This window comes from Fringilla coelebs (genome assembly GCF_963513975.1).
Source record: "Fringilla coelebs genome assembly, chromosome: 1".
NCBI classification, from domain to species: domain Eukaryota; kingdom Metazoa; phylum Chordata; class Aves; order Passeriformes; family Fringillidae; genus Fringilla; species Fringilla coelebs.
Genome location: NC_140028.1, coordinates 144,709,518 through 144,724,357, shown reverse-complemented (window position 1 = coordinate 144,724,357; position 14,840 = coordinate 144,709,518). Strand labels below are relative to the sequence as shown.

General features: G+C 39.2%; 1 protein-coding gene across 3 annotated transcripts in view; it reads right to left on the bottom strand.

Moving 5' to 3' along the window:
- Positions 1-3,153: 3,153 nt before the first annotated feature.
- LMBR1 (limb development membrane protein 1) overlaps positions 3,154-14,840 on the bottom strand; it is a 68,344-nt gene continuing 56,657 nt past the window's right edge. For all 3 annotated transcript variants that reach the window (XM_084204030.1, XM_084204031.1, XM_084204032.1), the window contains 2 exons: positions 11,992-12,153; positions 3,154-9,996 (listed from right to left, as the gene is read on the bottom strand). In XM_084204030.1, the coding sequence (XP_084060156.1) occupies positions 9,914-9,996; positions 11,992-12,153 (245 nt within the window). In that variant the 3' untranslated portion in view covers positions 3,154-9,913. The remainder of the gene's footprint in view (positions 9,997-11,991; positions 12,154-14,840) is intronic.

The window sequence follows — 14,840 nt, the reverse complement described above, 5'->3', positions numbered from 1 at the left end:
CTGGGTTAAATTTCAGTTACACTTCTTTTTCTTCCTAACCTTAGCCTTTATTTACCGATTGATGGATGCGAGCTGGGTCAGATCATACTACAGAAAATCCAAGAGTAGCTCAAAGATAGTATCTTAGCAGCAGAGGAACTTCATAGATCCCTGTCTCATGCAGGAAAAAGTTTTCTTCTTTTGTTTTTTACAGTTCCAGCTCAAGATGTTCACTTGCTTACACCAGGTCAGGTCTGGTCAAGTCTGATACCACTATAAACGAAGACCAAGAATAACTCAGGGCCAGAAGTGTTTTAAAGTGATCAACCTTTACTTGATGGTGAACAGAAACCCCAAATTATGTAAGAGTTGGTTGTAATCTTACCTAGCTCTTCCTGAAGCCAGATTTTAATACGAAATCAGTAAGAGCAGTTAAAATTGCAATACAGAGATTCAGTTCAAGAACCCAGCTAACAACAGTCAGGTACAACTTACCAGGGTGGTTATTGATTAAATCCATAGTCACATTAAAATATTAAAGACATAAGCAACATTTCATGAGTCACTCAGAGAGCACATGGTGTCACCAGTCAGGATTGTTTGGAGACCACAAAGTGTAAATATTGGAGGAGGCCTGTGGTGGGGCTGTTGTTTGGTTTTTGTTTTACACATACCACTGAAGGTCAGTGTGAACGTCTGCACGGGAGACTGGGATGTTTCTTTCTTGTCACTGAGCAGTCCTGAGGGGAAGCACCAGGTTTGTCACAGACATGTTTTATGGAAATCCTTTCCTTAGGATTTTTCCTCCTGAGAAGCTGAGAGGCCTCAGGAACAAAATGTAAGCAATGATTATCTGCTGCTGTGGAATGCAACAGGTGGATCTGGGATTGGTCTCATGTGGTTGTTTCCATTAATGGCCAATCCCAGTCCAGCTGTCCAGACTGTTTCAGTCAGTCCAAGCCTTTGTTATTATTCCTTTTCTATTCTTAGCCTTGTCATGAAATCTTTTCTTCTATTCTTTTGGTATAGTTTTTAATATAATATATACCATAAAATAATAAATCAGCCTTCTGAACATGGACTCAACTTTCTCGTCTCTTCCCTCATCCTGGGACCCCTGCAGTCACCATCACACCAGATTGCCCACCTGCTCTTGGCTACACAGAACTCTCTCAGAGTACAGGAGAGGCTGCTGCTTTTCCCATCACTTGGGGATTTAAATACATCCACAATGCAAAGGCTCTCAGGGAACTTCTTTTATGTTACACTACTAAATCAGCATTTACTAACAAGGAAATGAATCCTATTTCTACTGATAAATGGATACATCCTTTCAATATCCTGTCCTGGTAGGGATCATTTGGGAACACAGTAAGTCATAACAGCTCTCAGCAGTGAATCAGCCCATAGAATAAAAGGAATATGAGATCATGTTAGCAGAAAATTTAGGAAACCCAAAGTTTATATAAATTCTTAGTGAGTTTTCCACATCATTTCTGAGGGATTTTTGTGAGATTTGGGCTCTCAATTTCTTTGGGTCTAGAAAAGTTCACTTTAAACACTCTGATATACTCTATGGATGGTCACTTTCACAGCTGGAAGGGAGCAGATGTGCTGGTAGAGAAAAGCTACCAAAAGAAAAAGTGAAATTAAACAATAAGAAAGTGTTCAGGTGCCATGAGGCTGCCTGAGCTTGAGCTCAACCCTTCTGCCTCCTGACCTCCCACTTCCCAACCCACACTCCCTGAAAAAATGGCTCCTTTTCCTAGCAGGTTTTCTGCCCCAGGGAATGCATGGAGAGAAAGGCTCACATTGCCTGGTCATGATACAGATGTCAAAATGTCCCTTAAAACCACTGCACCCATTTATGGGCAGACACACAGACAAGACTGAGACTCCTGTGAATCCCTGCAGAGCTTTCAGCCACAGGGGTACATTAGGAGGAAGTGGCCACAGTGAGCTGGGATTGCACTCATGATTAAATTCAAGAAAAGCAATCCTTTTAGGTATTTATTTTGTTGAGCCCCTGGGGGAGCATCTTCAGATATGAAGATGAGGTTGCCCAGTCCTATGTGCAGTATGCAGAAACATACTCAAGGCAGTAAAAAAGCATAAAAATCTATACTGAGGACAACACATCAGAAGAGATGCCTCTTCTCCCACTGTCTGTCAAAAAAACCAAACCAACCAAGCCCAAAAAAATACAAAGAAAGAAGTACTGAAGACATGATGCAGTGCTAGAGATCAAGCTTGGAGGTTTCTGTGCCCACTTGAGCTCTGCATTTCCAAAAATACATAAGCATCCCCACAGTCAGCAAAAAGGATGCTAAGAGGCCTCCATAAAACTGTTGAGGGAATTAGGGGTCACTTCTCATATAGAAAATGAAGGGAAATGTAACCTTTCAGGTGGGAAAAAAAGGGAAATGTAACCTTTCAGGTGTGGAAAATCTAGTGCAAGCAGTAAGACTTGTTTTACTATGGGTGTCTGAGAACAAAATTAAAGCTTAAAGCATGGCAAGGGCCCTTCAGATTTGACATTATGAAATCTTGGACAATTAGACACTGGAATATACTGCCAGAGACAGCACAGCAATCTCATCACAGACAGGCCCTGCCAGGCTGGTTAAATACCAGGAATAATGCAGCTATGTTTGATCCTGTGCAGCTGGATGGATCAAACATCTCCAGGTCCCTTCCAGACACGTGATCCTTGAACTTTAAAAACAGCCTAAAGTCTCCTGTGAAATGGAATTTAAAGTCTGAAGCTGTTTAGATTACAGACAGTTTAGGAAGCATGGTGGTCAGGGGTTTAACATGTAAAAATTGCCCTTCAGTCAAACTATTAAGGAATTGCAAATTACTTACAAATTGTATAATGAGCATACTTTGCCATAAACAATCCCCACTGGCCTAAAGCAGAGAGTTCCAATTAATTGCACACCTGTCTTAAAACAGAGGGCTGTGATGCCTCTGAATGTAGGGGAATCTCCATCACACTGCCTACCTCAGCTATTTTAGAAATGCAACCACTTAAGAATCTCAAAAGCAGGTTAAATTGGGAGAAGAAAGAGAGAAGAACACAACTATTCATACCAGTTACAGACAGGATAACTTAGAATGACACAGATTACTTTTTCTTGTTGCTTATAATAAAAAAGGGACAAAACTCTGCTATAAATCACACTTTACCTTTATTGAAAACACAGTAAAAAAAAAATTTCCTACAAAACATTCAGTGTAACATTTCAAACAAAGGAAAAAAAACATTACCACTGCTTTCCACAAAACAAAACAAAAAAATCAGCCTAGCTAAGGCAGCAGATTTTCTTTTTTTTTTTTGTAACACAACAAAATACCCACAACAGAGAACATTACAAATCATAATTCTGGATGACCTAAAATGAACCAGGAAGGGTTTGATGGGGAGATGGTGTCTTTAAAGTAACACCCAAAGCACAATTTTTCAGCTGTGTTATACCTTGGTCAGATACATCCATGTGAAAGAAAAGTCAGCTGCTCAAGACTGTGGAATTGACAAAACCTAAAGCACAAATCAGACCAAGAGGGGACCACCAGCTCCATTCAGCACCTCCCGGCCTCGCGCAGTTCAGAGATTGTGCGTAATTTAGAACTGCTTTTGTCAACTGTGATATTAACCAGGAACACTGCAGTGAAACTCTGAATGTGCACAGTGAAGGTACCTGCTGCCATCATCACAGCCCAGCCAGCAGCACCAACAGCCATGGACAGGCCAGCTCAGAATTGTGTTTTTAGGGTCATGCCACCTAAGCACACATGAAGCCAATTCCATGTGGGAGGGATCAGGGTGCCAGCAGCACCCTGAGAGCATCCTCAGTCTCCTCACCGGGAATTTTAAAGACAAAATTTAGTGGAGACAAGAGCAACACATGATCTCTACTTAGGTAATGTGGGGTTGGGCCCCAAACCCCACAGGAAAGGAAATATGCCCTTTTTTGTGTACAAGTGTTTCATACACACACACCCCAAGATTTCAAATCCCATTACCTACCTTTTTCTATCCACTTCTCCTTAAAGCAACAGAAATCACACCAAATAAGGTAAAAATACTTTGAAAGCTACCTTTAAGAAAGAAAAAGTGACTGATTTTTTTTTCGTTATATAAAGCCAAAGGAGGAGAAAGTACTCAGAGAGATTTTGTGACTCTTAAGAATTTTGGTCCAGACTGAAAAAACTCATTATTAGGGGGAAACAGGAAAACATGCACCAGTCAATTTTCTTCTTAAACATTTAAACACACCCACTGAATCCACTGCACTGGTATCACCATCATGCCACTTCTCTGAATGACCAATTCACATGGGGAGAGAAGGCCCAAAATATGCTCATACACATGAAATACAAAAATCCAGAGAAAGGTGAAGAGCCTGACCTCAGCACCTCTCACAGCCTGACCCTGCTGAGAGCTGACACAAAGTGTGTCCACCTCCCGCTGAGGGAGGTCTCTCTGTCCATCCCACAGCAGGTGAGCTGCAGAGCAGGTCCACAACAGGAGCCACCCTGCAGTGACAGCCACCCCAGGGGCTCCCAGTGGCCAAACCAGCTCGTCCCCCTCACTGAGAACTGGGGCTGACCCTCACACCAAGGTGGAAGCTAAAAGCACAAATACATGCAATGACTAAACCCTCTCACTCATGATTCAAACTGACTTGAGCTCTTGGTAATTTGTTAGAGGACCCTCTAGTGCCAAGATTGCTTAAATGGAATCTAGTAGTAAAAAATAAAGTCATAAATGTCAACATTTTTGTAGTGGAAGAAAAGTTCTAACTAGGGAATATCTCTCTATGTGGGAAAAGAAATACATTAAAATCAAAGCAGGTGCCCCAATACTTTAATAGCTGATATCTATGGAAGCAGGGAATAGAGGAGGAATGCAAAACAAAGCCCTGTTCAGGAAAGGAGCTTCATCCAGTGATGCTGACTATAAAATTTAATGTTATGGGGGTAGGGAGAAAAGCAACAGCAGTGCTTGGGGTTAGTGATCAACAAACATCTAGAAGCAGCATTCCAAAGTGCTCAAGTAGGTACATATCAACCTTCAGATACCTAAAAGCCTTTAAGAATTAGGATTTCCTAATTTCTGTTTGATGTAAGGCCTTCACACAGATACAGTTTCTAAACAGCCTGGAATTCAGTATGTCAAGAATATCAGAATTTACAGGATATTTCTCACACTATCTCTTTGACTGTTTGGAGTCACCTTCTGTATTTGTTAAAACATTTAATGCCATGTATATTAAAAAAAAAATTCAGGAGCAATAAATGAAGCTAAAAAACTTACTAATAAAATATGGTAATTACCACAAAACTAGCAAGCATCCTAAGGTTTCTGTTGCCAAGACAGAGATACCTTCAGAAGCTCACAGGCTTCTATAAAAGTCCAAGATACTGTTTCACTGTGAATCACAAAAGAGATTTTAAGAAGTGATGAATTTTTTTTCAGTGTCAGTGAATTACTGGCTTATCTAGAGAACATACAATTGACATTTGCATACTAAGGAGACACATTTCTTTCTCTTTGAAAGAAGAGTTCTAGGTGCTTCAATTGTGAAATATTTCAAAAGCCTTCTATTAAAGTTGCCTTCTGGTATGTTTTTGCAGAGTGCATAAATCAAATCTACGTGGATTCTTCTGCTATTTCATGTTTTGTCTATCTCAAGGGGGCAAGGTAGAAAAGGGGGTAGAAGTTGTATCACTGTGTGGCTGGTGGCTGTGGCCTCAGTTTGCTCTTGCTGAATGGGATAAATTCAAAAGTAGTATTTTTGTGAAGTTCAAATCTGACAATGTGACTGAAATAACCTGCCAGCTTACCAATAGCAAATTCAGGGTTCATGGGTTGGGGAGGGAAGTCAGTGTAGGCAATATTGTCTCAACTCAGCACTACAATAACAACAAAATCTTAATACTAGGAGGTAGGGAATCTGATTTCATTACAGCAATTAAAGCTTCACAGTTCACATCAACACTTTTTAAAACAAAACATATTTCTTTTTCAAGAGGTTATTTATGTGGTCTTAATGTCCTGTCTCTGCTTAGATTATTTCACCCTGGTTTAAAAAAAATGCTATTTTCAAGATCAGAGAATATGTTAAACAGGATTTAGCTGTTTTCCTATATTTGTTATTTCAAAATTTTAGATGCCAGTCCACTAAGGGTAAGGCTCAGTTGCTGTACATACACCAACACCCCACTTCTGGGAAAGGAAGAAGAGATGGGAAATAACCTGGAGCAAGCTTCAAGAACTCAAGGAAAGCCACATGCAGGAAGAGGCCAACTGCTTTCTGTTTCTACCTTATTCCTTTCTAATTTAGACTGTAAATTCTTTAAGAAAAGGGCCATCATGTCTTCACTACACAGCACTGGGCACATGTGAGCACCTCAAGCATCATCAGCTGCTGCACAGCCTCAGGTGAGTGGCACAGACATGGTGGGATGGACAATGGTTGCAGCCCCTTGGCACCCACCACAGCTGGGGACACAGGGGAGGATGTGACACTCCTGGGGACACAGGGGAGGATGTGACACTCCTGGGGACACAGGGGAGGATGTGTCCCCAGGATCTGCTCCCATGTCCCTTCTGCCAAGCACCTGCTGCAGGAGCTCCTTCCTGCCTGCATGGGCAGCCCAGCCCTCCCTCCACTGGTGCTCCAGGCGGTACTTGGGAACCAGACAAGGAAAACCACTTGTCAAATCTTTTAATTTCTATGACACTGAAACAGCCAACAGGGTCAAAGGTATCAGAGGAATAGGACCAAAGATAAACAACATGTTACAGACAGTAAACAAAACTCCCTATGAATGCAAAACTGTTACTTGTACAGTAACCAATACTACTATTTTTAGCTTAAAGTGATAAGCATATGTGCTTTATGCTTAGAAATATCACAAATATTACAGTTCTGCAATTGCATTTAATATTGTGCTACCAACATAGAAAAAAAGCCAAAAAACAGCTAACTTAAAACACTCAGTATACATCTATTTTTTGGTCTTGTGTGGTATCTAGTTGAAGATGGAAGCATTGATGTGCTTTTTGCCTCATAAGAAGTGAGGCAGATGTTAATGTTACTAAGATCAGCTGTATATACCTTGAAGGTATAGACCACCTGACTCTACATGAGTCAAAATACTAGGAATGTATTGTCAATATCCATTAATGAATTACCAGTTGCTCGTACTTAAGTGACCAAATGATTCTGTGAGAAGTATAGAGTGACCTGTATCTTGCATGCAGTGACAAAGCTTTGCATAAGCATGTCATTTTCAAGGCCAAAGGCATATTTTAATGTAGACAGTGTCACAATATCAGCAGTTGATTTTAAAACACAACACTGTCAGTTGTTGCACAGGGTAGTTGTGAATTTCTCATCCATCTTGGAAACCACACAGCACCTCAACCATCCCACAGAGTCCAGTGTAAAGTTTTCCCTAACATAGCCTTAACCCACACATCTGCCTGCAGAATCCAGCAGAAGGGGTGGGGACAGTCAAGGCTCTAGCATTTGTTTTGAAAAGAGAATTTTAAAGTCTTGCCTGAAGCTTTGGTGCTTTTTGGCAGGAACTGCCCCTGCTCAGTTGAAGTAACTGCCCAACTCACTTGCAAAAGCCACACACACACATTATAATACACCTTTTTCTTGGGTCACTGATGCCACGACAAACATCTCTCCAAAGGCACAGAGAGCAAGACCTATGCTGGTTCATACTCCTAGGTTTATTCCTAATATTAATTTCTTCAGAGTGTATTAACTGTCTTAGCATTTTAACAGAAATATCTGTTATCTAAAAGCTAACTGGCCTCACACACCACAGTTCACCACCCCATTAAGACATGAGGACAATTTTGGTCATACAATGACTTGCATGAAAAAGTGGACATATTTCACTGGGTTTTAACTATGATGCCAATACATAAAGGTTACAAGCTCTGAGAATACCTGACTGATGCCCCTAATAATATATCTCCCAATATTTCAAATATAAACTTATTTTAGCACAACTTTTAATTATAGTTCTCTGTTATTGGTTGCAGAACTTTGACTCAGATAAAGATTTCTCACTGAAGTGTCAGCACTAAACAAGAGAAAAGATGCTTGTAAATCTTAGTGAAATCAAGTAATTTTACTTTTTCTTCCAAGACTTGATACAACACATCAATAGTCAGTTCAATAAACCTTGAATTTATACTGATGACACACACACACACAAAAAAAAAAAAGTAATTCTCTAGCATCATATTTACTACAGAAATATTTACATTATGCTCCGGTTCAAGTCAGAAAAGGCAGCTGAAAAAAAATAAATCCTCATGTGTACTGGAGCATGATTTTTGAAGCACTTTAGGGGAAAAAAAAAAACAAGCAGACATTCACACACACAGCAATAAGGTCTACAGCCCAGAGCAGTCATCTCAAGAGAACAGCCAAAGAGTTTCTGACACAAGGTTTACCTTATTTTGGAACCACACTGGAAACCAAGTTTTCACCAATTAATATAAGACCTCAAACTACAGACAGGCAGACTTGTTTCACAGAAATAGGAAATGAACACGAAAATTTTCTGGCTCCCTACATGAAGGGGCACTCACTGAAGGTGTCCCCATTCCAGTCTGTTTGGAGATTACTTGTGGCTGAGCAGGACAAAAGTGCAACCAGATTTTGAATACTTACTTGGTATTTTTCTTTACTATAAACTGCTTAAAGGATTCCTAAGGCTGCAAGGGAACGCTACAAGAAAGGACATTATCACCCACTGATGCCATCTTGAATCTAAGGCCTCTGAGCAGTTAAACACTTCAGAAATTCAAACTACCAAGACTGCACACACATGTTTTACTTACCAAACCACCTACTGTCATGTCTATAACCTTAGAATTTAATTTATGATATCTACACATATAGGCTTATTTACATATTCATGTGTACATTACAAAACAGGCTAGTGACAGATAACTGGGATATGCCACTGAACAGAAATCCTGGTAACTGAAGTATAAATTCAGAGAAATTTACTTCAAATTAAAGATTGTAGAAAACTGCAACTGCAGCCTCCTAGGCCTGTGCTCCTTGCATTGATTCCAGGTACTGCTTACACACAGTAGTTCATCAAAAATTTCACAGGGGATCTTGGGTAGGGGAAGGGACCTCCAGGGCACAACAGCTCACAGAACTGAGAGCTGTGACAGAGGCTCTACACAGCTTTTTACAAAGCATACTAGGCTCAGATTTAACAGTGAAGTTAATCTTCATCTTGGACTTCTGTAAGACATCATTTGACCACCAGTAAAGCAAGCTGGCATTTGGAGCTAAGGACAGAGAGCTGAAAACACTGGCCTTCTGAGAAGGCACCATGACACAGCCTTCTGCATCCAGCACTGTGATCTCTCCTGTCCTTTTTAACTCACTCTCAGTAGAGCTGTTCATCTCCTGTCACAGGTACCTACTCCAGCTACTTTACATTTCCAGTAAGGGTCATATTGGCCTTCAAGTGTATGTTTTCTTCTTTTTCTTTTTTTTTTTTTTTTAAATCAAGTCCCAAAGTTATTCTTTATAGCTGTGTTTGTATAACACAGGAGGTACTGTGCATTCAAATGGTAGCAAGTCTAAAAATAAAGATGTGAGACTGTCAACAAATAAAAAGGAATGCATTTTTCTCTTCAGCTTCCAGTCTTCAAGGCACCTCCTGCATTAACTTCCTGGGAAATAAACAAGCAGACCAAAAGTTCACTGGAAAGAGAAGAATCTGACACACCTAACTTCCTCAGAAGCACACAGCATCAAAATGAGACAAGGCTTGACCCAAACTAACAACTAAAAGCAATATAAAAATGCTGATGAGATGACAGGAATGCCATGAGGTTGATGTTTTCAGCTCTGCTGATTGTAGGTGGCTGTTATCACAGTGTTTTCTGATGGCCATTTGCAGAAGGCTTCGTCTCCGAGTCTCTTGGATTGTTTGATAGATGAAGTTTGTCTAACCCTGCAAAACATTACAGAATAAAGAAAAACTCAGACTCCCCCTTGTTTCATGCACACAAGTTTCAAAAAACCACAGATAACCCAAATCCTACTTTGTGACTGCAGACTTCACATGTGCTGAAGACCAGAACTGATGTTCTACCTCCTGTAAGAACTGCTTTGGGGAAACTCCCTCAGTGTTGTTTAAGTGATAAAATCCATTACGGTGGACAAGCATGGGAGACAAGAGAACCCTAACTTTCCATTGCTTAAATCAGACTGAGGTTAAGAACCATGAAAGACTTGCAATAATTTACCCTGTGACCCAAAAATACCTAAATAATTACCTAAAAATATTAATTTTATTAATTTAATAATTAATTATTAATTATTTATTTTAAACTATACCATCTTTATGTGAATCACCTACTACTGATCTTAATGCCATTGGTGATGACCAGATCACATCCCTAAACTATTTATATTTCTAATGACATTTTTAATACTACTCTATTACTGATTTATCTCTGTTTCCAGCCATTTGTTCTTATTGCACAATTCTCTGTTGTGAGTGCTAATTGAAGTCTCACATCCTGCCCTAGGCAAGCAGTTAAATTACTCTTTTTTTTTGGGGGGGTGGGGGGTGGGGGGGGGGGGAAGGGAGATGAGGGAAGATGGCAAATTTAGCCATATTTTGCTCAAAAGAGACATGAGGTCAGTTCTTCCTTGCTTGCTACAGTTTCTCTCTGAAGTCTCCTATCAAGTCTCTAAAGTTAAGGATCAAACCTGGGAAGGTTTGTGAAGACTACACTGAAGTGCCATGATGTACAAGGTTAAATTCCTTGCATTGTTGGAACTGGAACTCCAAAACTGACAGCACTACTAAAAAACCAAAATCTTCTTAACACTGCCTTATTTGCAGTCCTTAATATGTCAATTTTTTGGTCATCGGCCAATTTTGGTTCTCATTCTTTGAATTCCTTGGGACAGTTTTTAGCAGACACAGTTTGTGATGTACAGCACTGAAAACAAACCCAGTCTGTGCCAGGAACATTTCAGAGTTTGTGACTCCCTACTTGTGTTAAATCCAATGATCATTACCCTACTATGCCTGGCTTGTCATGTTTCTTAATCTGCCTTCAACATCTATAAATTTTTATTAAACACTTTATTTCTAATTATTTTACAACAATTTTAACTAATCTTCCACCAGCACTCTGGGAAGTGCTTGGATTTTGTTTCAGCACCACAACTCAAAGCAGTGAAAACTAACATGATTAACTTCTAGATGATGCAAACTGAATCCTCAGCTACAAAGAAACACTAGAAAGTTTCACCATTAATCCTCTCTATTTAAGCAAATACTACTCTAGGGATCTAAAGAGAGAGGAGCTTTGTTAATTAGTAAAGATAAGATGGAGTGACAACAATAAAAAAATAAAAAACATTTTATGCTCTTAGTATCAAATGTGTTTCAATCCTTTCATCTATGGTCAAGAAATATCAACGCAAAAATTGATCAAATTTTTGATTATATCAGGTACAGGTTTTACTCAGCCAGTTACCAAGGTTCTGTACACTCTGTACAATGATTTTCTGAATAGATATTCAAAATTAAGTATGACAACAAAGTTGAGATCTCTGATAACTATTTACAGGGAACTAATAAGTTGCTTTAGACAAAAAAGAAAGACAACCCATACACAAGCTGAAGTTTTAATGTGGAATAATTGCTCAGCAATGAGAATGCTTCTGTGCTCTCCAAAGACTGAAAATCCAACTGAAGACCAATAAGTAGCACAGGCATATCACTGAAATCAACTTTGTACCTTAGCTCTGGACTCTTCAAAAAACAACACACTATTTATCCTCACACCTTAACTTAGAGAAATTTCCACCAAAAAAAAAAGTATTCTGTGAGCTGTGGCAGAACTTTACCAGTAGCACATCAAGGTGTCAGTGGTGGATGGAGAAAGGGAGTGGTGAAGCACAGAGTGAATTTTCAGGGCTGTGTTACCTAATGCCTTCAAGAGCTCTTCTCGCACAGCAGACGTGAACTTTCTGACCAGACACAACGTTGTCATGATAGCAAAGAGCAAGTTGTAAGATAACACAATGTAGAAGTTCCCCAGCCAGTTGAACCTTCCAAAGTCTCCAAGGAGATCAAATCTGGTGATTCCTGTTAAATTTCATACAAGATTTAGATCAAAATATTTATAACACTTTTTAGGAAATGCAAAAATTTCCTTCTATTATATTTACATTTGGATGCAAAATTCTTATAGACAGCACACCAGAAGACACATGGTTAAACACACAAGACAATGTTTGTGGGTCACTATAAAACTGTAAGGCACCTTTAACAAAATGTTTTGTAAATTTCATAGTAAAATGCTTGAATAATGGGAATTGAAATGAATTGTCTATTCTAGGTAAGAACTCTTTTTATAATATTAGTACATGTAACTAGAAAAAATCAGCTTTAGTGTGAAAACTGCTTGAAAACCCAGTTTCTATAAAATCCTTAATGATTCCAGAAAAGAACAAAATGCACCTTGAGCTTTTATTTTAAAAAACACAGGTAGCAAACAGCCTTTCTGGGAGAGCCACAACATTTTACGGTAAACAGTAAGCCTTAAAAGTGTTCTTCCAGAGCGCTGCTTTTGAAAACAAAGTTTAAAGACATCGTTCCTACTGTAGTTTTTCTCCACCACTACAGCCATGGAGCATTTGCACAGAAGGAAAAGAAGCTGAAAGATGGTGCTGACAGGTCTCTTTCACAGGGCACCTCCAGCCCTGACACTTGGGCTTTGTGCTGATCAAAGGCCCTGTCAATCACTAATTAAGTGAACAACATTCTTCTGAAACATGGAAACATCTACAAGGCCCTACAAGGTGTTGGGCCCATGGCAGAAGGCAGAAGAGAAGAACCACAGGCTGTTCCTTTGTCAGGTGTCATGGAATACTGCACTGAACACATGGCAGAACGCAGAGATGACAGCCACATGGTCATTGTCTAGGATTCAAAAGCTGCTGTATTCCCAAAAAATCTTTGGCACAGATGATGTCAGAGGGAAGTGTGCCCTCACAACAGGACAAAAACAGGAAGCTGACCCTGCCCCAGAACTAAAATGGCAGCAGCAAATGAGGCAATCACAAAGTAGCCCTGGCTCTGAAACTCCTGAAAGCTCCTGATTTTCTATCATCTTATCTTGAAAGTGTTTTGGGGCTTTTAAAAACTGACTTCAAAAGTGATAATAAATGAAGAGACAGAATTAAGGGTCAGCTACACTTCTTCCAAGGGTAAACCTGACACTTAAAAATCTCACTGTATCTGTACACCCAAGACTTGCAAGCCAGTTATCACAATGCTGAAAGATACACACACTTCTTATACTCAGCATCAGTCATTTAAATTAAAACATGGGAGTTGAATTGGTACCTAAGGAAAAAACACTGAAATAAAAAGAGGTTTCAAAGGATGAAACAAAACAATCACTCATCAAAACAGCAAAAGAGGCAGGGAGAAATACTAAAAAAGCACAGAAAGAAAAAACAACTGAATTAACTGGTATAGAGATGAAGGACAATAAACACAGAGCTGCTTTCCCACTTGAAGGTAAACACTGTCCTTGCATTTCCAAAGCAGCAGTGTTTTGGCCAGATTGTGAAGCCACATGAAAATTAAGAAAGTCATGTTTGAATGTATAGGCTCCCAAAACTTTAAAGGAAACGGAACAAAACAGACAGAGCACTGGAATTCTCTGGAAAAGGAAAAACAGTCCTTGACACATAAAGGTCCAGAAGAACAGTGAACCATGGAGCAGTGTTACCAGGACAAACAGAAATGAACCCTGACACTTCCGTTAGAGTAGATGGGAAAATTATTGTCCATAAATTACATTTAATTCCTTCTTACAAACAGAAAAAGTCACTGCTCATCAGACAAGTGACACAGTAACAGTCTGTAAACTCATGGGAGAAAAAGGTTAAAAAGGTTTTGATGTCTTTCTTATAGAGGCAGTATCTACTCAGCTCACATAGAAAAAAAACCAAGAATTTTAATAACTCTTCAGTAATTGAAAAAAATTTGCATATCTAGTGGCACAAATATATACACACAAAAGCTGGTGAAATTTTACCAAATAAACTATGAAACAAAAAACAAACGGTAGGTTTTAGACAGCACACACAAATAAATTTAAAATCCCCATTTACTCGTACTCGTACTCAAGTGTAGAATTCTAGGAAAGCTTCCATATACAAGACAGTTCAATTTTCTCTGGAATTCTTTGTTTTTTGTATTCTTGACTTTAAGTGCCTTGTTCCTAATTCGTTTCTCTGTGACAAGCAATATGGTGTTGGTGGGAAACATTTCTGAAGGGCTACAAAAAGGCTGAAAAGTTCTGGGGAAATATGAGTTAACTTATTTTAGTTTAAAACTTTCCTGGAGTTCTAGAAGAATGACAGATTAGACATATCCACCACCTACATATCTAATTAGAATGCTATGAAACATGTAAGAAGAAACTATTTCCATTTTTAAAAGTTGAAAAAGGTCAGTGCATGTATTAGATAACTTTTGCTTTTTCACCTTTCCCATAAGGATAAAGTCTAGTCTTTTCTGTATAGCCTAGAATCTCGCTTTTTTAATAAAGTGAAAAGACTATGAATCTGCTTAACATATTTATTTCTTTTCATCTATTCAGTGCCACAGGGAGGTGGCATGTAGAGCAACACACATTGATATTTCTGCAAAAGCACCACATGACTCACTGTACTCTAATACACTCTATTAATCCTGTTTGGACAGCTGTGACTGTGCATTTGTTAGCTGTGTGTTAATTGTTCCATCTTTTTTCTTCT